The 23,319-nt window shown below is 38.8% G+C and overlaps 1 protein-coding gene across 2 annotated transcripts in view; it reads left to right on the top strand.

The window, feature by feature from the left end:
• The window catches only part of WDFY3 (WD repeat and FYVE domain containing 3), a 255,203-nt gene that overhangs the window by 198,291 nt on the left and 33,593 nt on the right, over positions 1 to 23,319 (top strand). For both annotated transcript variants that reach the window (XM_006867730.1, XM_006867731.1), the window contains 10 exons: positions 247 to 410; positions 7,944 to 8,092; positions 9,799 to 9,919; positions 11,932 to 12,017; positions 14,421 to 14,501; positions 15,390 to 15,444; positions 15,701 to 15,820; positions 18,648 to 18,765; positions 20,043 to 20,149; positions 21,814 to 21,967. In XM_006867730.1, coding sequence (XP_006867792.1) covers positions 247 to 410; positions 7,944 to 8,092; positions 9,799 to 9,919; positions 11,932 to 12,017; positions 14,421 to 14,501; positions 15,390 to 15,444; positions 15,701 to 15,820; positions 18,648 to 18,765; positions 20,043 to 20,149; positions 21,814 to 21,967 — 1,155 coding nt within the window. The remainder of the gene's footprint in view (positions 1 to 246; positions 411 to 7,943; positions 8,093 to 9,798; positions 9,920 to 11,931; positions 12,018 to 14,420; positions 14,502 to 15,389; positions 15,445 to 15,700; positions 15,821 to 18,647; positions 18,766 to 20,042; positions 20,150 to 21,813; positions 21,968 to 23,319) is intronic.

Raw genomic sequence — 23,319 nt, 5'->3', positions numbered from 1 at the left:
CGAAATACAGTATTCTTGCTCCAGATTTATAAATAAGAAAACGGAAATTCAAAGAGGGCCAGAAGCCTTTGCAGGTTCATTGAGCTGTTGAGCCTGTGTTAGTAAACACCAAACTCTGCTGCCTCCATGTACTTTCCAGAGGTATCTCAAACTGGGCATGCGTAGGAGGACTGCAAGAGCCTGAACTACTCTGTCAAATGGCCTCAACAAAGTCACATGGCATCTTGGTTATTCATTACACTGTAGGTCTGGTTAAGCCTCCTCTGAAGCGGTCTCGATCTGCACCTGATGGAGGAGATGAGGAGAGCCAGGAGCAGCTCCAGGACCAGATAGCTGAGGGCGGCTCTATAGAGGAAGAGGAGAAAACAGACAATGCAACCTTACTGCGCCTATTAGAGGAAGGAGAAAAGGTACTGTGTTTCTAAAAATAAGGACTGTATTCATGTAACTTCTTTCCAGAATAGCGAGTTGATCTGTTTGGTGGTTGGAGACCAATACTTTAGCCTTTATAATAAAATGTAGTGTTATAAGCATTGGGTCTGATACTCTTTTCTCTCCTCTTTGCTTCTGGATCCTCTCTGAACACATATAAAACAGTGTAAAGTTTCCTTGGATACAGTCTGAACAATTGACACCTTTTGCACTGACTTCCTCTAGACCATAGACTGCAACTCTTGCCATAATTCTCTCATTATCATGTAAATGATCTATTCAGTAATCTGACCTTACGTTTTCTGCTCTTCAATAATTCCATTAACCACCTACAGGCAACTTCAGCAAAGTCTATACCATCATCTCAAGTCTAGAGTCTTGCTCTCTCATATTCCTTCCTATTTTAACCTCCTACCCCTGCTGACCTTTCCAGACTCATTTCACAGACTAGGCCTCATAGCCCACATGCCTGCAGCATTTAATGAGTGCCCTCACATTGTGTCTTTACTCTGCACTTTGAGTCCTACTATATTCTTTGCCAAAATGCCCCTTTCTCTGTCACTGAGATAGTTGCTTCTATCCTAGTAACTTCCTAATTATCTAGATGTCTTGAAGATGTAGCAGGTGTCCCTCACTATCTTGTGAACTCAGGCTTGGTTAGGTAACTCTCTGCTCTGGTTTTACAATGTCTGTGTGTATCGTTCTATCCACCATTTGTCTGCCAGTTTATTGTACTGTGGTGGCTTCTTGATGCTGTGATGCTGGAAGCTATGCCACTGGTATTTTAAATACCAGCAGAAGCAACCTCAGTAGATAGGTTTCAGCTGAGCTTCAAGACTAAGACTAAGACTAAGACTAGGAAGCTAGAGAGGCAAACCACTTCTGAATGTTTAGCCAGTTAAAATCTTATGAAATTTACATTGTTAGGTATAGTGCCAAAGATGAAACATTAATAGCGCCAGAATATTGTCAGGTACAATGTGCTGAAAGATGAGGCCTTCAGGTTGGAAGATACACAAAATACAGCTGGGGGAGAGCTGCCTTCTCAAAGTAGAATTAACTGATTGTGCAAATGGAGAAAAGCTTTCAGGACCTTTATTTGCTGGTGGCACACAGCTCAAAATGAGGGGAACCAGCTGCAAATATCCATTAATCATTAGTACATAGAATGTACAAAGAATGAATCTAGGAAAATTAGAAGCTGTCAAAAATGAAATGGAACACATAAAGATCATTATCTTAGGTATTAGTGAACTGAAATGGACTAGGATTGGCCATTTTGAATCTGACAATCATGTGGTTTACTATACCAGGAATGACAAATCGAAGAGTGTTATATTCATCATCAAAAAACATTTCAAGATCTATCTTGAAGTACAGTCTTGTCTGTGATAGGATAATAATACCCATATATCTACAAGGTAGACCAGTTAATACTACTATTATTCAAATTTATACACCAACCACTAAACCTGGTGGTAATTAAATTGAAGAATTCTACCAACTTTTTCAGTCTGAAATTGTTCAAAGAAGGATGTATTGATAATTACTGGTGATTGGAATGTGAATGTTGAAAACAGGAAGGATCAGTAGTTGGAAAACATGACCTAGGTGATAGAGATTTCATGATAGAATTTTACAAGACCAATGACTACTTCACTGCAAATACCATTTTAAAATAACATAAAAGATACCCATGTATCGTACCAGATGGAATACACCAGAATCAAATTGACTACATCTGTGGGAAGAGATGGTAGAAAAGTTCAATATCACTAGGCAAAACAAGGCCAGGGGCAGACTGTGGACCAGATCATCAGTTGCTCATATGCAAGTTGAGCCTGACCTGAAGCTGACAGATATTATAACAGGTACATGAGAGCCAAAAATATCCCACCTGAATTTAGAGATCGTCTCAACAACAGATTTGATGCATTACACACTAATGTCTGAAGACCAAAAAAACTGTGGAATATCATTAAGAATAACATACAGGAAAAAAAGCGAAAGGTCATTAAAAAGACAGAAAAGAGGGAAAAGACCAAAATGGATGTCACAAGAGACCCTGAAATTTGCTCTCCAGTGTAGAAATGCTAAAGCAAGTGGAAGGAATGAAGAAGTCAGAGAACTGAACAGAAAAAGTTAAAGGACAAATCAAAAAGACAGTCAAGTATTATAACGAAATGTACAACCCTGGAGTTAGAAAACCAAAAGGGAGGAATAATGCTCAGCATTTCTCAAACTGAAAGAACTAAAGAAAAATCTCAGGGCTCAATTTGAAATATTAAAGGATTGTGTGGGCAAAATTTTGAATGATGGAGAATGCATCAAAAGAGGATGGAAAGAATATTCAGAGCCATTATACTAAGTGAAAATGGTTGATGTACAGCTATCTCAAGAGGTTGCCTATGATCAAGAACCAATGGTATCAAAGGAAGAAGTCCAAGCTGCAGTGAAGTCATCGACAAAAACAATACTCCAGGAATTGACAGAATACATATTGAAATATTTCAAAAAAACTGATGCAGCACTGGAGGCACTTCAGTTATGCCAAGAATGTTGGAAGACAGCTACCTGGCCAGCCAATTGGAAGAGATCCATATTTGTGCCTATTCCTAAGAGAAGTGACCCAGTGGAATGCAGAAATCCTCCAAAAATATCATTTATATCACACACAAGTAAAATTTCTCTTAAGACAATTAAAAAATGGCCACAAGAGTACATCAACGAAGAACTGTCAAGAATTCCAGTCAGACTCATGGATGCTGATGTCAGATGGATCTTGTCTGAAAGCAGAGAAAAGCAGAAAGAGTTTACCTGTGCCTTACTGACTGTGCAAAGATTTTTGACTGTATGGATCATAACAAACTATACATAAGATTGTGAAGCATGGATATTCCTGAACATTTATTTGTGCTCAGGAGGAACCTGTACATAGACCAAGATGCAGTTGTTTGCACAGAGCAACAGGACGCTAAATGGTTTAAAATCAATAAAGATGTGTACCAGAGTTGTATTCTTTAAAGTATTCTTTAAAGAGCAAAGATGTCAGTTTGAGGACCAATATGTGCTTGACCCAAGCCATGGTATTGGTATTTTCAGTGACATCATATGCATGTGAAAGTTGGACAGTGGATAAGGAAGATCATAGAAGTGTTGCATTTGAGTTGTGGTGTTTGAGAAAACTATTGTAGATGGCTCCATAAGGTTAGCACTGGACTGTGAACCACAAGGTCAGCAGTTTGAGCCCACCAGTCACTCCATGGGGAAAAATAAGGCTTTCTACTGCTGCAAAAGGTTTAAAGTCTCAGAAACCCTATAAAGGGCTGCTATGAGTCAAAACAGACTCCACAGCACTTAACAACAATATGGACTGTTAGAAGAACAGATATGTTCGAAAAAGTATAGCCTAAGTATGGGTTAATGCACCAGACTGCAAAGCCATTTGAACTGCAAGGTCGGCAGTTCAAGCTCACCAGCTGCTCCTAGGAAACCCTATACAGGGTCGCTATAGGTTGGAACCGATTCCACGGCACTAACAACAACAAGTGCTCCTTGGAAGCCAGGATGGTGAGACTTTGTCTTTCATACTTCTTTCTGATGTGTTATCACGAAGGACCAAGCCCTGGCAAAGGACATCATGCTTGATCAAGTGGAGGGACAGAGAAAAAAAGGAAGACCCCTGATAAGATGGATTGGTACTTGGCAGCAGCAGTGGTCTCCAGCACAACAGCAATTGTGAGGATAGCTAAAGTACCCAGGCAGTTTTTCATTTTGTTGTGCAGAGGATCCCTAGGAGTTGGAACTGAGTGGCACCTAAGAGCAAGAGCGACATGTCATTCTCTGTTGGTGGTGGTGGTTTTTGTGTGTCGTCAAGTGACTTACAGCAACCCTGTATAGGATTTCTGAGGCTGGTATTCTCTGTGGGAGCAGTAAGCTTCAACTTTCTCCTATGGCGAGGTTGTTGTTGTTGTTAAGTGCCATCGAGTCGGTTCCGACCCATAGCGACCCTGTACAGGGTTTCTGAGGGTGTAAATCTTTACGGGAGTAGAAAGCCTCATCTTTCTCCCGTGGAGCGGCTGGTAGTTTCGAACCGCTGACCTTAAGGTTCGCAGCCCGATTCGTAACCACTATGCTGGATATAAAATGTTGACCTTGAGTTTAACAGCTCAACATGTAATGCACTACACAACCCGGGCTCGTTATCATTCTGTATTATCATATCATAATTCTTGTTTAATTTCTCTTCCTATAGATGGTGAGGCACTGTTTCTTATTCCTTTTTTCAATGCCTTGCCTAACTCCCACCACATAAAAGAAATCCAATAAGTCTTTGAATGTTGAAATGATTGTTGAGTGAATAAAGGAATGAATGAGTGAATTCTAATGCATATCACATTTTTAAAGCATGTTCTTTGTGCCTGTAATATACTACATAAGGTATAATGTTTAAGAAATGAACCAAGGAAGAAGTAGTAACCAGAAATTGGAGTATAGTATGTGATGTTGGTGTTACAATCCATCGAATCGCTTCTGACTCAGAGCAACTCTGTATTGGATTTCCGCGCAGTACCTGGTAGGTTTTAGCCGTGGACCTTGTGGTTAGCAGTCCAGTGCTTACCCTAGAGCACTGCACCAGGACTCTTTAAGTATGACAGTTCTGTTCAACTGTATGGTTAGTCTGGAATGAAAACATAAAAAGAAAATTTGTAATGATAAAAGTACATCTGATCTGAATGAAGCTCAAGAGAGACTCTGGGATTTTGGCAATATTCTGTTGTTTCTTGATCTGGTTGTTGGTGTCACACTCTTTTCAGCACTTGAAAATTCAGCAAGCTGTGCATTTATTAAATGAACATTTTTCAGTATATATAGTACACTGATAATTATCTTAAAAGCACATCAGGATTTTTCCAGTAACAGTCTATACTCTATATTATTGAAGTTCAAGCATGGCACTGAAAATTGACTTACATTTGTATGTTTAGAATATCTTTTCTAATTCTTTTCCATTTTTTAGCTTTTAATTTCATTAGTACAGTTCATACTTGGACTGCTTTAAGTTTTAATAGCAGAGGAAATATAGTCAAATTGACATTTATTTGACTTTGATTTAGTTTTGTTTTTCCCTCTTGACTCATGTTTAAGCAAGAAAGAATTTTTGCTAAGAACTAGAGACTACCCTTTACTAAGAAAACAATACTGACATTGAGAGATTTAGTACCTCCCTTCTCTAAGAGAATAGTACAGCCTCTGCCAAGTTTGCCTTTTTATAATGGGCCACAGTCTGCCAGCCAGGCAGGTTCTGGGTGGAGAGAGCACCTCAGGACATATTCCATAGTTACAGTTCCCGAGTGTTACAGAAAAAGAGGCAGGTGAGCAATTTGGAACAGACAACCTATAATTTCTAACATGTTTGTGTTTAGTATCTCAAATCTTACAAATGAAGACACCGAGACTCAGAAATTCAGTAAGTTGACTAATCAGCACTGCCAGGCTCTGCGGACCTTTTTAATTCTGTAACATCATGTCTCACATAGGACACAATTCTATCCTGATCTCTTTACATGTATCCCTTAGTTCCTTTCCTTTCCTGTCATCCTTGTCCTGTCTTGTCTTTCCCCATGACATCAGGGACCTAATGTAACATGTTTATCACTAATACAGTGTATCACATCTGTGCCTAACCCATAGTAAGCACTCAGTGAATATTTAGAGGCATAGAAGGTTAGGTAAATGGACAGTCAGATGGGTAGACATATGAGTTGGATAGATACATAGACTGGATGAATGGGTGTGCTAAAATCAACCCCAAGTCAGAGTGCAGTCATAGCTGGTTACTTTTTTTTTTTTTTTGAAATGTTTAATTGTGAATTATGTGGTAGCTTACATGGGAGAACATTAGCTTTACATTCAACCTATCATATATCGTTACATTGCCATGGTTACAATCCCCTCCATGCGTCTCAGTGAACCAAAGGGTATACTCTGCAAGTCTGCCCCCTTTTTGTCAGCACACAGCCCCTCTGCCTCTCTGGATCTAGAGTTCTCAGCCGCTCCATCTCTCCACGTCGTCGTCTCTGCCTCCATCTCTGCTGTCACTGTTTCTCTGGGTAGGGTCCCACACTCTGCTCTTCTCCCTTGATGGTCCCAGGGACCTCCACCCCTGGTCTGCAAAGTCAATCACTTCCCTCCTTTTGCTACAAAACATCTACCTTTACATTTCCAACCCTCACAGTCAGTCCTGATAGTAACTGTTCACTATTTTACCACATGAGTCCTATCCCCATCTCCTTTGATCAGTCCTGCCCAGACAGATTGGATACTACTCAGTGGAGAGTCTACCTTCCTCCGTGCTCTCTTGATCTAGGCTCCCTCTTGAAGGGTTGTAAGCCAGTCACTTCTCGCCTTTGTAGCCCCCCCATTGTGGGAAGCCAATGTCCAAGTTGCCCATCCCTGTCTACCTTGTGTATTGAGGGGGTGGGAATGATCCTTGCTGTAAAGATTTGTTCCCTCTTTTGAGCTACTGCATCCATAGGTGTAGATCAAGTTCATCAGATTGTATCAGATTACTCTTTTTCCCTCTTCTTTCGTCTTCTACTTGAGCTCTGATCATACAGTCATTGAAGCCAGGTCAAGTGGGTATTGTCTGCAAGTGTGGGTGTTCTTGTGCATATGCCCTCTCTTCTTGTCAGCCGGATGCTTCATTCTCCACTCTGGTCACTGATTCTGGGCTAAGGACTCCCCATGTCTTGGCACACTGCTGGCCAACCAGGTCTTCACCCGGGTTCACAGGAGTCTATTGACTCCTGTGTTGTAGGGCTTGGCTCGCAACTCCATTCCTATTTTTCCCTCATTCCCCTTATCAGTGACCAACGTGGTCACCAGTCAGAGTACATAGCTGCTTGTGTATTCCCATTGAATCTTAGTTTTGGAAGGGGGTTTGCCCTGAGAGGACCCGACTGCTTGTCTTGATATCTCCTGGACGAGCAACTTGCTTGTTCTTGTAGTAGTCAGTCTGAGTGCTGTTACTGTTTTGTGTTTTCCTGTCTGTCTTTCTTTCAAGAAGTATCTTCTGTTCTTCTAGCCACATAGCTGGTTACTTTTAACATGCTTAAACTCAGACTTACTGTGTTTAGCTAAGGAGATGCCACAATTGAGTACCCATATTTGTACTGAGATATAATATATGCCTTCTACATTTATTTGCCAACCACACCCTCCCCTGGCAAGGTGTTTTCATAAATAGGCCATATTATTTATATTTTTTAACAGCAACATGGAAACAAATTGGTAGAGCAGCACTTAGACAAATACCTTATCGTGGGAAGGTATGGTTGACAAGCACACACAGAAGCTACATGTTATATGTGTAAAAAGAAAATGTCTTGGTAAAATGTTTGCCCATTAAAGGCACGTTTATAACCTGTTGTTTCTGTTTCATATATGTAAATGAATTGGATTTTTTTATATAACACTATCTTGATGGATATTCATGGTTGTCTCCTTAGATCCAACACATGTACCGCTGTGCTCGAGTCCAAGGCCTAGATACCAGTGAGGGCCTGCTGCTGTTTGGGAAAGAGCATTTTTACGTGATTGATGGGTTTACAATGACAGCCACCAGGGAAATAAGAGATATTGAAACCTTACCTCCAAAGTAAGTAAATGACTAATGAGAAAAAAACTATACAGCTATGTTTGTTGTTGTTGTTGAATGCCAGAAAGTCAGATCCGACTCAGTGACCCTGCATGGGGGTTTTGAGGAGTGATTGGTGGGTTTGAACCACTGTCATTGCAGTTAGCAGTCTGGTTCTTACCCTAGAATGCTGCACCAGGTCTCCACAACTGTGTTTGTTGTTAAGTGCCATCTGCTCAGTTCCGAGTCATAGCAATCCTGTGTTGGGTTTCTGAGGGTTTTAAAAATTTGCGAGTGCGGAAAGCTTTATCTTTCTCATGCAACAACTGTGTTTGTTATTAAATTCGGTCAAGTCATAGTGACCTTGTATAGGGTTTCCAAGGAGCTGCTGGTTGGTATGAACTGCTGAACTTATGGTTAGCAGCCTAGTGCTGATCCTACATTGCCACCCCAGGACTCCCAACGTGTTAGAAGATAGAGAATATATTTATGTAGGTTTTGTTTTTGTTTTTTAATACTGTTTTCTCTAGCCTTATGTGCATCTGTCATGAAGTATCCGTGAGAGTAATACTCAGTTATTTCAAGGTTTCGGTAAAGAAAAAGTTTTCCGTTGTGTAGCAGTATGAAAACTATTGTTGTTGTTGTTAAGTGCTGTGGAGTCGGTTCCGACTCATAGCGACCCTGCACAGGGTTTCCGAGGCTGTAAATCTTTACGGGAGCAGAACGCCTCATCTTTCTCCCGTGGAACCGCTGGTAGTTTCGAACTGCTAACCTTACAGTTCACAGCCCGATTCGTAACCACTACGCTACCAGAGCTCCTATACAAAATATTTTTCTGTGCATTAACAGGATCAGGTAGCAAGTTGCTTAAATTACAGAGGATACTTTAATTAATTTATTCCGAACTTGCAATCGATTCTTTTCTTAAAATTTCAGTATTAAGTAATTTCAGGGCTACATAATGACTTTTGTGAGCCCCTTTCTTAGTACGAAAATACTGAAAATTACATTTTGTAACTGTTAGTACAGGCATTCCTGAGAAATGTTGCAGGTTTGGTTCCAGACCACCACAATAAAACTAATGTTGCAATAAAGCGAGTCACAAGAATTTTTGGATGTCCCAGTGTGTTTTAAAGTGTATATAGTATAAATATACTCTGTGTAGTCTGTTTAATGTGCAGTAGCATTATGAAAAAATTTGAAATAGTGTGAGAATTACCAAAATGTGACATACAGTGAGCAACTATTACTGGAAAAATGGCGCCAGTAGACTTGCATGATACAGAATGGTCATAAACCTCCACTTTATACAAAACTTACTGTCTGCCATGCATAATAAAGCTAAGCACAATAAAATGAGCTATGCCTGTACATGAAAATTTATTCTTCTTCCTAAAAGTTTATTGTTTCCTTCTGATGAAAAAATTATTGAAACAGTTTCTTAAATCCCTAAAAATGTATTGTGTGCCTGATGGATAAATTAGCCTGGACCACAATTATGAGATTTTGAAAATTCATCAAAAGTTACTGCCTTGTGTTCTCTAAGTAGCTACCAAATGATACTTTTCAACAGATTTTTAGGTTTTTTGTTGTCATTTAAACAGAAATTCTGATATATTGTTTTCTCACCCCATTCACATGTTGAAACACACACATTCTTTATTGGGCAGTGAATTATCTCTCTCTGTGTTTGTTTTTTTCTCCTTTTTCTGCTTGACTGCCTATAGTATGCATGAGCCAATTATACCTCGAGGAGCCAGACAAGGCCCTAGTCAACTCAAGAGAACCTGTAGCATTTTTGCATATGAAGATATTAAGGAAGTACATAAACGGAGATATCTCTTGCAGGTGAGTCGATTTAATAAAAAGCCTTTTGACAATTCCTTTATTTGGAAGATGTGTTTTTTTAAACTACCCACCACCCAGCCACTGCCATTAAGTCTATTCTTACTCGTAGTGACTCTGTTTAGGATTTCCAAAGCTGTAAATTTTTACTGAAGCTGAAAGCCTCATCTTTCTTCCACAGAGCAGCTGGCGGAATCAAACCCCTAACTTTGTGGTCGCAGTCTAGTACTTATGCTCCCATATGTGGGTGCAAACTGTATATAATGCCTCTCCTTTTTTAAATGGAAACTTGAGCTTAGGTGATATTTTGCTATCCATTTTTCCCTACAGATATCCAAACCATCAATTCCTTGCCTTTTAAAATCAAAATTATATCCTCACTTCTAAGTGTAGAATTGATTACAAAGTATCTTCATCTTGGACTCCATCCAAAAGAAGAGAAATACTGAAATCAAAGATGATTTCATCATGTGGATCCTGCATATACTTAGCAGCAAGATTCCAAATATTCGCTAAAATGGAAAAAGAAGACCATGTACTGAGAGTCCTAGCCTAAGAGCTCTCCAGTCAGACTGCTGGGGTTCAGACTCGGCCTCCACATAGCAGCATGTGACGGGGGCACATTGCTCTTCCATGCCCAGCAGCATCCTCTTCTGTGAAGTGGGGGTCAGAATGGTGACTGCCTCACAGGGCCGTGCTGGGACTGGATGGAACCGTACACATGAGACGTTCCAAGTCTTAATGATACATATTTTACCAGGATGTTAATTCATTATAAAACATTTGTTGAGTGTCCACCCTATGTCCAGAACTATTCTGTTGAAGGAAATAGAGAAAAATCCCTGTCCTCCTGAATCTCATATTTAGCTGTTATTTTCTGGGATTTGTGAACAAGGTCTAAGATTTATTTATAAGTTGCCAAACAAGAAATTGTTTAATTCTTTTAAAAAACAGGAAAAATAAAAATGTTTTAAGTATGATTTTCAGCTTATTTCTCCAATGAGACCACATAATTATTTTGTTTTCCTTTATTAAAGATAAACATTATGTATCTTTCTTGGTACCCAAATTGCCATTACAACTGAGGTTAGTAAGCCAGCTTCCTTTTGTAAAATAGCCTCTAGTTTATTACTGTATTAAATGAAATGGAGAATTGAAGCCTATCTATTTTCATGAAATCTGACAATGTATGGGTAGTAAATTTATGTTGTTGTTTGTTAAGTACCGTGGATTTGGTTCTGACTCATAGTGACCCTACACAGGGTTTCCGAGGCTGTACATCTTTATGGGAGCAGAACACCTCAGCTTTCTGCTGCGGAACTGCTGGTAGTTTTGAACTGCTGACCTTGAGGTTGGCAGCCCGACTCGTAACTACTACGCTACCAGAGTTCCTTGTAAATTTATGTTGTTGTTAAGTACCATGGAGTTGGTTCTGACTCATGGTGACCCTACACAGGATTTCTGAGGCTATAAATCTTTACGGCAGCAGAAAGCCTCATCTTTCTCCCACAGACCAGCTGGTAGTTTCGAACTGCTGACCTTGCGGTTCGCAGCCCGATTCATAACCACTGCACTACCAGAGCTCCTTGTAAATTTTTGTAGAGGAATTAAAATTACTATGCTATCATGCCATTAGAGCGTTGAGCCGAATAAGGCAAATCTGTTTATTTTGTAGCTTAATCTGCTGGAAATGCACAACTCTCAGTTCTGCAGTTGGCAAATTAACTTCTTACACAGTGTAGAAATTCATATTGTAAAAGTAATAATGATGGTGGTGGTGGTTATACGCCATGGAGTCGGTTCCAACTCATAGCTACCCTACATAGCGTTTCCAAGGCTGTAAATCTTTACGGGAGCAGAAAGCCTATCTTTCTCCCACAAACTGCTGACCTTCAGGTTAGCAGCCCGACTCGTAACCACTACGCTACCAGCGCCCCTCAAAAGTAATAACATGTAGCCTTATTTGCTAATTTCTGTTACTGTTTTTATAATGTTTTTCTTTCTGTTCATTTCAGCCTATTGCTGTGGAAGTTTTTTCTGGAGATGGACGGAATTATCTCCTTGCTTTCCAGAAAGGAATCAGAAACAAAGTCTATCAAAGGTCTTGTTTACTAGAAATACTTTATGTGCTGTCATGGGACCAGATGGATGTAGGGAAGCTATTGCTGGTTCAAGTAGTACTTAAAATTTTAGGATTCAGATCAGTGAGCCAACTGGTCTTTCTTCCTTTAAGAAAACATCTGTTTCCGTTTTCCAGCCTCTTCCAGCATGATTCTTCTAACTTCATTTTAAAACAGTGCTACTCTATTATAAAATACTGTTTTGGGGGGATTTCTGGTAATTTCTACTATTGATCATCAGAAGGCTATTTTTATCCCCAAGTCCTATATCTAAATGTTAAAAGGATGATGAAACTATGTCTTAAAAATAGTACTTGTGGCAGGGAGTAGGACCTGCTTGCTTTAATGGATAAGAGGAGCTAAAAGAATGGCCCTGCCCTTAAGAAGGAGGGATGTGCTCTCCCCTTTGGAAGAGCCTTCCAGACTTTTCCTGAAGGCCTCCTGATCTTGATCCCGGCTTGTAGCCTGTTACTTCCTTCATAAACCACAAAACTGTGATATAAAAACAAATAGTTCCAGATTAGTTATGCTCCTTTACCAAATCGTTGTTCCTTAAGAAATTATAGTCACATGTGACTCTTCCCTGGGCTTGGACAAGCCATTGAATACTTTCATTATTTAAAAAGTAATGTAGCCAAATAATGCAGTTAATCTAATCTGAGCATCCTTGATCTGTGGTAAACTTTATTTAAAACTTATCTTTTGAAAGAAAAACAGCTTAATCATGCTACTTGGGATGTTTCCCTTGGATGTGTGAATAATAAGGCTTTTCTGAGTGGATGCTGTGTCTTGATCTTTGATGGATGCTGTGTGACCCATTGCTCTTGAGTCCATTCTGATTCTTACCCTTGAGGACAGAGCCAAGATTGTAAATCTTTACAAAAGTTGGTAGCCTCCTCTTTCCCTCACAGAGCAACTGGTGGGCTCAAATTAGTGGTCTTTAATCATAACACCACCAGAGATCTTTGAAGCGTGCTCCATATTCAGGTATTCCGTCTGTTAAAGGAAGTTTCGTGTTGGTTTCATGAGGAATGACTAATACCAGGCAACACTACTCACCACCTTGCCTAATGCCACTGATACCACAGCCACAGTACAATAGTAGCCTTGCCTGCAAGCTCATGGGAAATGTGGATGGATCTTCAATAAAGAGCTTATAGAGTTTGATTGGTACTGCAGAACTCCTTCTAGATACAAGAAGAGCTCAGTATAATAAATGAGGGTCACTTTCAGTTACATAATGTGATTAGTAAAGTGATGGTGTTTACCATGCATGCTAGGAATGTATTTGCTTTATAAAACAAAAAGCTTCTGTGAGGAACTTAATTTGTCTTTCTTTATGAAATGTCTGTGGTTATGCCAAAGTTAAGGTCCACATCCATCCCAGGAATATTTCCACGATTACTTTTTGCCTTTAAGAAGCTAATATTGACATTTTTATAACACAAAAGGGAAATTTTAATATTGGCATTTTGAGCAATTATGAAACTCATATAACACTATAGTATAAAGGTTCTGTTGTTGTTGTTAAGTGCTGTTGAGTCAGTTTGGACTCATAGTGACCCTATACTGGAATCCCAAGGATCAGCCAACATTTGGTTAGCAGTCCAGTGCTTATTCTACAGTACCAGTTGTATATTTTATATGATTTTTATCTGGTTGGTGGTGCCTCTGTTGTGTGATTGATTTAACTATTATGAGCTGATAGGGGAATATTTAGCTCTTAATCTAATATAGAACGCCATTATTGTTGTTGTTAAGTGCCATTGAGTCAATTCCGACCCATAGCGAGCCTGTATAGGGTTTCTAAGGAGCAGCTGGTGAGCTTGAACCACTGACCTTGCAGTTCAAATGACTTTGCAGTCTAGTGCATTAGCTTACAGCACCATACCAGAACTCCCATTAAGTTGATTCAATTCCTATAAATAAATGTTGCTTGACCCTTTCTGGCAATGTGTCAGCATATATAAAAATCCCAAATGGTAGATTTTGCTTCCTGCCTATATAGCATTGGAATTTATTACCTCTCCCTCTTTTCTAACAGAGAGTATTCTAATATGTTTTTCCTTACCATGTCATTTACTGTATTGCTGTTGTTGTTACTGTTGTTAAGTGCCATCAAGTCGGTTCCGACTCATAGAGACCCTGCATATATAGGGTTCTGAGGAGCAGCTGGTGAATTTGAACTGCCAACCTTGTGGTTCAAAGTGACCTTATGGCCCAGTGCTTATCTTACAGTGCCACACCAGGACTCCCATTGACTGCATATGGGAGGATAAATCCAAACAATTAAGATGAAACGAATCATCCTTTTTCCAGCTTCTTTCCCGTCGTTTCTCACTGAGACTTCATTTGCAATTTTATGTTATTTTTTAATTATCTAGGTTTTTGGCTGTTGTGCCCTCTCTAACTGACAGTTCAGAGTCTGTGTCTGGACAACGACCGAACACAAGCGTGGAGCAGGGGTAGGTGGCTTGCTTCGTGCACATTCTAAGTTAGTAGTGAGATAGGGAAGTTTCTATCTGTGGTCAGTATTATGTAATCTCAGAGTTTTTATAATGTGATGATCTCAGAACATTTTAAAAATACTGAAAGAAGAAATTTCATGTCATATCACTGTTGATCCATATTCCATTGTAGTCTTTTAAACATATGTAGATCCCTAAGTGCATAATTGAATTTATGCTACAAATAGCTTTTATTTTGCATTTTCCATTCAGTGTCACATTTAAATATTTCCCCGTAATATTCTTCAGAAACAGAATTTTTATTTACTGCCTATTCATCACATGCATTGCATTCTTTTATTTTTGACATTTAATCTTTATCAGTTTTCCTAATTGTAATACTCAAGTGTGGTTCCACATTATTATGTAGAATCCCCTTAGTGAAAATAGAGTATGGATTTTAAGGGTTTTGATACAATGGTGGTAAATATCTCTGGATCTGTTTAGTTAGCAATTATTGTAAAAGTTAGAAAGAAAATTGGACCAAATCAGTGTTTTCCACTCTTTTGGCCATGACCTACAGTAAGGATATAATAACAGTGAGAATATACACTGCATTGCGTTTCTGGGCACACAACACTAAACCACAAGTACTAAACAAACATTCACAAAAAAAGTCCCCCTTACTATTGATGATGTCTTCCAATGTTCTCTCTTTTCTTCATTTAACTTTTTGTTATTTTGTATTTCAAATTGGTGATTGCAGTGCACTAAAATGATTCCATGACCCACTGCTGGATCTACCAGAGTTTAAAATATTCTTACACCAGCTGTCTTAAGTGTTCAGCTCTTTAATTACTCAAACTTAAAATTGTATTGCTGCAATTTACTGTTTTTTCTCTTTAGATCTGGGTTGCTTAGTAATTTGGTTGGAGAGAAGTCTGTAACTCAGAGATGGGAGGTAAGTGTAATGAAATGTATAATGAAATTGACTACTTAAGAGTATAAGACATATATAGTTAAAAGCTTTTTCTGTATGTACCATACAGAAAAGGGTTTTGTTTTGTTCTATTAGAGAAGAAAATTCCTTCAGCAATCTATGAGAAACTGTCCTTTACATAATTTACATATAAAAATTTTAAATGTGGACATAATGGAAATTGATTGTTGGAACCAACTTGACAGCACTTAATGATCAACCTAAAAATCTTCCATAGAGAGGTGAAATCAGCAACTTCCAGTATTTGATGCACTTGAACACGTTGGCTGGCAGATCATACAATGATCTCATGCAGTATCCTGTGTTCCCCTGGATTCTTGCAGATTACGACTCAGAGGTAAGTCTCAAAGCATTTTGCATTAAGTGAGACACAGTTTTCAAAAGAATTCTGGGGTACTGAAATTTCCCAAATGTTTTATTTGCCTTATAGATTAATACACCTACTCATCACTTGTCAAAGTGGTTATAGTCCAAAGACCAGGTTATTTCTGTGAAAATTGGTGTTTATACAAAAGTTGTGGATGACCACATCAGATCACAAAATGGAGCTGACTACAAGATTACGCAACTGGCAGACCACTGAAAATCATGGCCTGGCCAAGTTGACACATAGCCTTAGCCATCACAGAAGCATTATTCTCGCTGTGTAGCTTGGTGTTCATTACCTCCAGATGTATACAATTAGTGTCCAAAGTAGATTTTTGTAATGTTGGATAATGAGATAGCCAATAAGTGAGAATTCGGTGTATTCTCAAATAGCACTTAATTTCAGGATGAAAGGAGTTTTTGCTTGGACTTATTCAAAGTTTAGATAATTTAGCAACTTCATGCGTATTAGATATTATTAGTTCATTATGCTTTCTCAGTTTTTTTCAAGTGTTGATTTGTGTCCATTGGTGGATATCAGAATCCTTCTGTGTAGTTTGAAATGTTGACTGGTAAAAATGAAGTGACTCTTCTGTACAATAGACCTGGTGCATGGAAGAGTTTTTTGTTTGTTTGTTTGTTTGTTTTTATTCTACGAAGCCTTAGAACAAGAGTTTCAGCAGTTTACCATGTACGTGATTCAGGCTGAAAACAACACCCAAACAGGTCCATTTAAATGATACATCATCCTACTTTGCCTGCTGCCTGATAGAGGTTTGATTAATTCTGAAATGAAATCGTTAACAAGCAAAACAAGAGAAACACTGGCCTGGATAAACTAAAAACGAAAACAACGAATCATTTTGAAAATTCTGAAGTTATTGACTTCTTCATTGACTAGAACCAGGGCTGTATACAAGTTTTATACATTAGCATATTAGGGAAAACACAGAGCATTTGTTCTCAAATTTTTTAGCCTGAAGAAGGAATCAAAGCCTATTGTATACACACGTGTATGAGAATGCATTTGATGCGTGAATTTGCGTTTCCGTAACAGTGAATGTGCATCCCTGAGGATCCCTGGTAGCACATTCGCCTGATAACCACAAGGTCATCAGTTTGGATTCATCAGGCACTCTGTGGGAGAAAGATCAGGCTTTCTGCTCCTATAAAAGTGTATAGCCTGAGAAATTCTATACAGGGGTCACTGACAGTCAGAACTGACTCGATAGCATACAGCAGCAGAAAGTGGACAGTTGGGTGAAGAAATAAATGTAGCAGGATGAGAGTAAGGATTAGAAAAGTGAAAACAAGCACTTTTCCTTTAAGTCAATCAAGAAAAACCTTGGAAAAAATGCAGATTTTAAAGAGAGATATGAAGTCCAAAAAGAGTGCAGTCTTGTGGGGAAAGTCGTAGGAGAACCTTATCAACTGAAACTTGAATGTGTGTCTCACAGAAACCTCCGAGATGCCATTTCTGCATGCTTGCTTCTTGCTCACCTTTTCCACATTCTTGCCCACATCACTGTCTATTCCTTATCTCAAGAAATAACATCCGATTCATCTGTTGTATAAACTGCAAGTCACACTCGTTTTCCTACTACCCATGCCCAGTAAGTCATGTTTACCATTATCTACATTGAGTACCTAATTATCTACAATAGTACCTAATCCTTTGTCTCCTTCACCATGGCCAGTGTCTCTTGTCAGACCTTCTTGGTCTTTCACTGGACCACTGCAGTAGCTTCCTAACTGGTTTCCTGCTGTAGTCTCCTGTTTCTTTACTGTCTCTGTGCTGCATCCAGAGATTTTAAAACACAAACAGAATTGAGTCATCAACATAATTTGGGAGAGACTTTTTAAAACCTTAGCTTACCGTGCTACGCCCTTTACAAACTAGCTCCTAGTTATGGATTCCCAAAAGTGCTGTCATGAGCATCTCTCAGCATCAGTGCTTGTTGATTTAACCGCAAAGCATAACTGAGGTACTTTGCCTGTAGGCTTTGAGAGTACCAATGCACTAACTTGACTTCTATTCAAAATCCAAATCAGTTTCTCTTGCCCAAGAATTTTAAAATACAGGTTTAGAAAAATTGGTAGGTCATGGTACCCCATAAAAAGGGCATGCATTAAATATCCATTGAGTACATATTTCAAATTTCTACTGTTAAAATCCTTAGGGGCTCAATTCTGATTTCCTCTTAGGTATATGAATTAGGTCAGGTAGATATATAAGTCTTTAAAATACTCCCTGGAAGACTGAAAAAAATCCATCTCATTTCCTAGTCATGTGATCTTCTGTGATCTGTTTTTAGAGATGAGCAAATGATTGAATTCTCTAGCGGGTATCACTTCCAGATCACCTTCAAGAAGAAAACACTCTGAAGTGAAGTTGGAGGGAAATGTGGTGGGACTGGAGAGGAGACTAGAAAGGAGATTTGAGCCTCTAGTTGTGGCTCATGGGAGGATGCTGATAAATTAAGAGTGCTTATAGCCATAGCCCTCTGCTGTGTCCTTGCCAAGAATGGGCAGGGTTTTCCCTCTTATTCTTTCCTCTGAGAAGCACTTTATTGCCAAAACAATTGCCTTCAGACTGAATCTACTAGCAGACTGCAATGTGCTTACCTGGAAAGTTCTCATACAGATAAGTGGCTGGCCACATTGCATTGTTTTGGAGTCCACAGATACTGGCACATATATAAATCCTCACTGTCTGCTGCAGTATTTATTTATTATGTTGGTAAGAATAGAGAGAGGGCTTTGACTAATAAGAAATTGGGATTCATTTTGTCTTTTAGGAGGTAGATCTTAATAATCCCAAGACATTTAGAAATCTGGCTAAGCCCATGGGAGCACAGACGGATGAACGATTAGCTCAATATAAAAAGCGGTATAAAGATTGGGAAGATCCTAATGGTAAGTAACGTTTCTGTCATATATGCACACAGGATACACAACTTAGTTCTTTAAAAAATAAGTTTCATGTGACTGCTTAGAGTCATGCTGTGAAGGTAGCTTGTCAAAGTACTGGCAGAAAATTTTTTTGCATCATTAGCAAGGTCTTCTAATTAGATTCAGTATGTCTGCTTTGTGAAGAACAGAAATAAAAGCACTTTTTAGATTCCTTTTGCATTAGAAAAAAGTTCGTTGACTTATTTACTTATTTATGTTTTTCATGCTTATTGTATGTCTCCCCAAAACTAAGAGAAAACTGACCCTAAACCTAGTTGTCACAGAATTACGATGAGGCTTTTGGTTCCCCTTGAGATTTAAGTCTTAGAAACCCAATACACGGTCACTATAAGTCGAGCCAATTCAACGGCACCTAACAACCACAAACCTAATAGTATTCCTGTTTGAACTCTGTTTTTACACCTGCCAAAGAGAGTACTTAAGAAAAATTGCACAATATTCATAGGCAACATTTCAGAGAGGCATACGAGGGGGCTTCAAAAATTTCATGGAAAAATCACATTATCTTTTAATTCCATTTTTCCACAAACTCTTTAAAGCCCCTTCATACAAGTGCGAAGCCAGTACCTAATAAAAAGTAGCTATTGATCAATCCTGGTGTGGTGCTGAAGTTTAATGCGCTGGACTACAAGGTTGGTTTGAACTGCAGGGTTGGTGATTTCAAGTTCACCAGTCACTCCTTGGAAACCCTATACAGGGTCTCTATGAGTCCAAACCGACTAGATGGCACTTAACAACAGCAACAACAACAACACTGATTAAGATCCTGCTTTAGGAGAAGATAGTTTGCTCTTAAGGATTGTTGTTAAGTGCTGTTGAGTCAGTTCTGACTCATAGCTACCATGTATAAAGTTTTCTAGAAGCAATTGGTGAGTTTGAAGTGCCAACCTTGCACTTCAAAACGACTTTGAGGTGTCAAGCGCTTATCCTACAGCACCACACTACCACCATAAATCTCAAAACTTGAAACTGATGGATGTGCTGAGTTTTTGGGGAAAAGCAGTTCAATTACACTTACGTGGATTACAGCCAAAGGTACAAATGAGGGGGACGCCATCGTCCTGAAGTTGTCCTGCTCCATATGCCATACTAACTGCATTACAGTCATCATCTGTTGTATCATTTCAAACCTATTAATACCAGCTTTAGGTTTCCTATAGCCTCTCTTATTTTGGCCTTAGGTATGTTTTAATGTAAATTACTTCATGTTTTTTGAACAGGAGAAACTCCAGCCTACCACTATGGAACCCACTATTCATCTGCAATGATTGTGGCGTCATACCTTGTAAGGATGGAGCCCTTCACACAGATATTCCTTAGGCTACAGGTACAAACTTTTCAAGCCGACCTTTCATTACAATTGGGAATTGGTTTTGTTGTTGTTGTTGATGTTTTACTTTTATTACCATACATTCCGAGAAGCCCTGTGAAATTTTCGTGACAAAAATAGTGAAACCAAATGAAAGCAGAATTTCACTGGATCAAAATTAATGAACAAACGAGAATTGATTTCAAACACACAGGGTCCTTTCATTAAATTACTAGGTAGCGTTTGTTTTCAAGCTAGGGGTAGAGTTCCGCCCTTAACTGACTGAATTCAACTCCTATTCAGTAAGAGTGATGTGATGCATTCCTGCTTTTCTTCACAATCTCTTTAATTTATTCAACAAGCGTTTCTTGAATAGTTACTAACTACCATGCACTATTTTAGGTACCTGGGTTCAGCTGTGAATAAAGACAGACCCTGTCTTGTGGTTCTTAGGTTTTGTTGAGAAAAACAACCATGAGATAAGTGAATTATAAAATGGGAACCCTGGTGGTGTCATGGGTTATGCATTGGGCTGTTAACCACAGGGTCGGCAGTTCGAGCCCACTCACCACTCCTCAGGAGAAAGATGAAGGTTTCTGTTCCCATAGAGATTCACAACCTCTGAAACTATGCTATGAGTAGAAACTGATTTCATGGCACATAGCCAAGTGTTTGGAAAGTAAAAAACATGGTCCAAAAAATATAGATCAGGAAATGAAGAAAGAGCGTGTGGGAGCAGGAGGTGGTGGTGGCAGGATGCAGGCTCATTTGTAGTAGGTCTCTGAAAAGGTGGTGTGTGAGTAAAGACCTACAAGAGAAGGAGGAGTTGGCTGTACAGGTATCTACAGGAGGAATGTTAGAGGCTAAAGGAACAGTCAGTGCAGAGACACTAAGGCAGGTGTGTGCTATCAGGTAGAGAGAGGTATAGCATGCTGGTCGGTGTATCCAGAACAGAGAGCATGAGGGGAGAAAGCCATGAGGAAGGGGTCAGAAGTAAGAGGGGCCAGATCAAGACAGGCCCTATTGTCTGAGCTTTGGCATTTCTTCCCAGTAAACTCGTCAAAAAGACAAATCCTCCATGTTCATTTAAAATGCATCATTCCACTGAGGAATGGAGTTGAGCGGGGAGATGTCTATGAAGCTGCACAGACCCAAAAAAATCCCTTTTCTATTAGAATGTTATTAGTTTATAACTTTCTTGATCACCTTTCCTAATTCTCCCATTGAACTTAGCAATTATTCCTTGGTGTGAGAACTTGAATGGTATGTCAAATTTATAAGATTAAATGCACATTTACTTAAGTCTGTTATTTGCCATTACACACGGTTAACAATGTTTTTATAAGAAAGTATCATCAGACTATGAAAGAATTCATGTTCTTTACAATCTCACCCTTTCTCAAAACTGTTTGTGTTAGTTAAGTCTTTATATATGGCTCTCACTTTGATTACAAACAAAATACATTTTGAACATTCTTTACAAGGACTTCCCAAAAGAGAATTAGACTAATTTTCCTTTTGTGATCTTTGCAATTTTATGTATGTGACATAAGAGGATAGGAAATTGAAATACCACCAAACATACCTATTTTATTTTGGTGTCTTTAAGGCCTTGAGCTTGACATGCTGTGAGCTGGAAATGATTCCCTAACAGCTAGCTGACATTTCTTTGTGCCCACCAGGGTGGCCACTTTGACCTGGCTGACCGGATGTTTCACAGTGTGCGAGAAGCCTGGTATTCAGCATCGAAGCACAACATGGCAGACGTTAAAGAGCTGATTCCAGAATTTTTTTACTTGCCAGAATTCCTGTTCAATTCCAACAACTTTGATTTAGGTATGTAAAAGTTGTGGCACATCTCAGGAATAAGGGCTTGGAAAAGACCTTTAGAAAGTATATAGTAGACACTTCTGAAAAAAGGAAAAGATTACAGTTGCTTTTATTTGCTGTAACTGAATGTGTGAGACTACATATAAAAAGCAAAACCAAGCTTATGGCCCCAAACAACTGTTTCAAAAGTGGAAGTCATTTATTTACAAACTAATACAGACTGTATTCCAATCACAGTGAAGGTGACGTGAAAAAAATATTTGAAACCTGTTATTAAAACCTAGCAATAGCCAAGGATAATCCAATTTTTAAAATATCTTGTTTTGATCTTTTATATTGCTAGACTCATTCTTAATTTGTTTGCTGATGTGTTTGGAATTTAGAATTTCCAAATGACCAAGTAAATCCCTTTTGTTTATCACATTAGGATAAAACAGAACCAAATTAATATTTATAAAAAGGAGAGAAATTGCATCAGTCCGGCTTTCTTTGTTTATTTTACATTATCCAGCAGGTACACGGAAGCAGAATTGACTTCGAATCCAGTTCTTGGAACACAGTTTGCTGATCTAGTGTGTTTCTGGGTTTTCCTTTAAAAACATACCAAAATTCCATTGTTTCACTTTAGCGTATTTCTACCAGATATTTTTCAGTTTCCATACTCCATATTTTCAACTAGCTTTACATGTTAATCATTCGAATGCTACTTCCAAAGTTTTATTAGCAGAAGATTTAGTGAAATATTCATATCGCTTTGTGAGTTATTTCCCTTTGTAGCACTGGTTATTAAAAATAATTGTTGTTAGTTATCTATAAACTGTCCTAAATTTATAAAATTATAATTTTATGTCCAGCTGTAAGACTGTTTCAATAGCCCCAGCCAAAATCCTGACATTGAGTCTCATTACCTCTGACTAAATCTGGAGCTCAGCCCTGAGCAGCTCAGCTCACCGAGTTCAAGACTTAGTGTCAGAGGGAGTGATGGTCCCCCAAAAGCAGAAACAGCAAATGTATTAGACAATCATTAAAGATGGTTACCCTTTGGGAGAACATTGTCATCTTCTTTAAAAGGCGCAAATACAAGGCGGCTTCAAAGAAGTTCATAGAAAATGGAGTTAAAAGACAAAGAAATTTTTCTACAAATGTTTTGAAGTCCTTTTGTATAGAGAAGTGCAGAAAGAAAGTTATATGCCTTTAATCTTGTGGAAACGTTGAGTCAGTTATGATAATGGTATTACCAGAGTGTTGTAGTCAGACCACTTGTAAACTCAATGAACTAATTTGCCTCTGAACACGTAAATAAAAAGAAGGGTCGAGTTTATTTTTGTTGTGCTTTTTCTTCATAGCAAATCCTCTGC

Source organism: Chrysochloris asiatica, unplaced genomic scaffold, assembly GCF_000296735.1.
Source record: "Chrysochloris asiatica unplaced genomic scaffold, ChrAsi1.0 scaffold00109, whole genome shotgun sequence".
NCBI classification, from domain to species: Eukaryota; Metazoa; Chordata; class Mammalia; order Afrosoricida; family Chrysochloridae; genus Chrysochloris; species Chrysochloris asiatica.
This window is presented reverse-complemented; position numbering and strand designations above follow the sequence as displayed.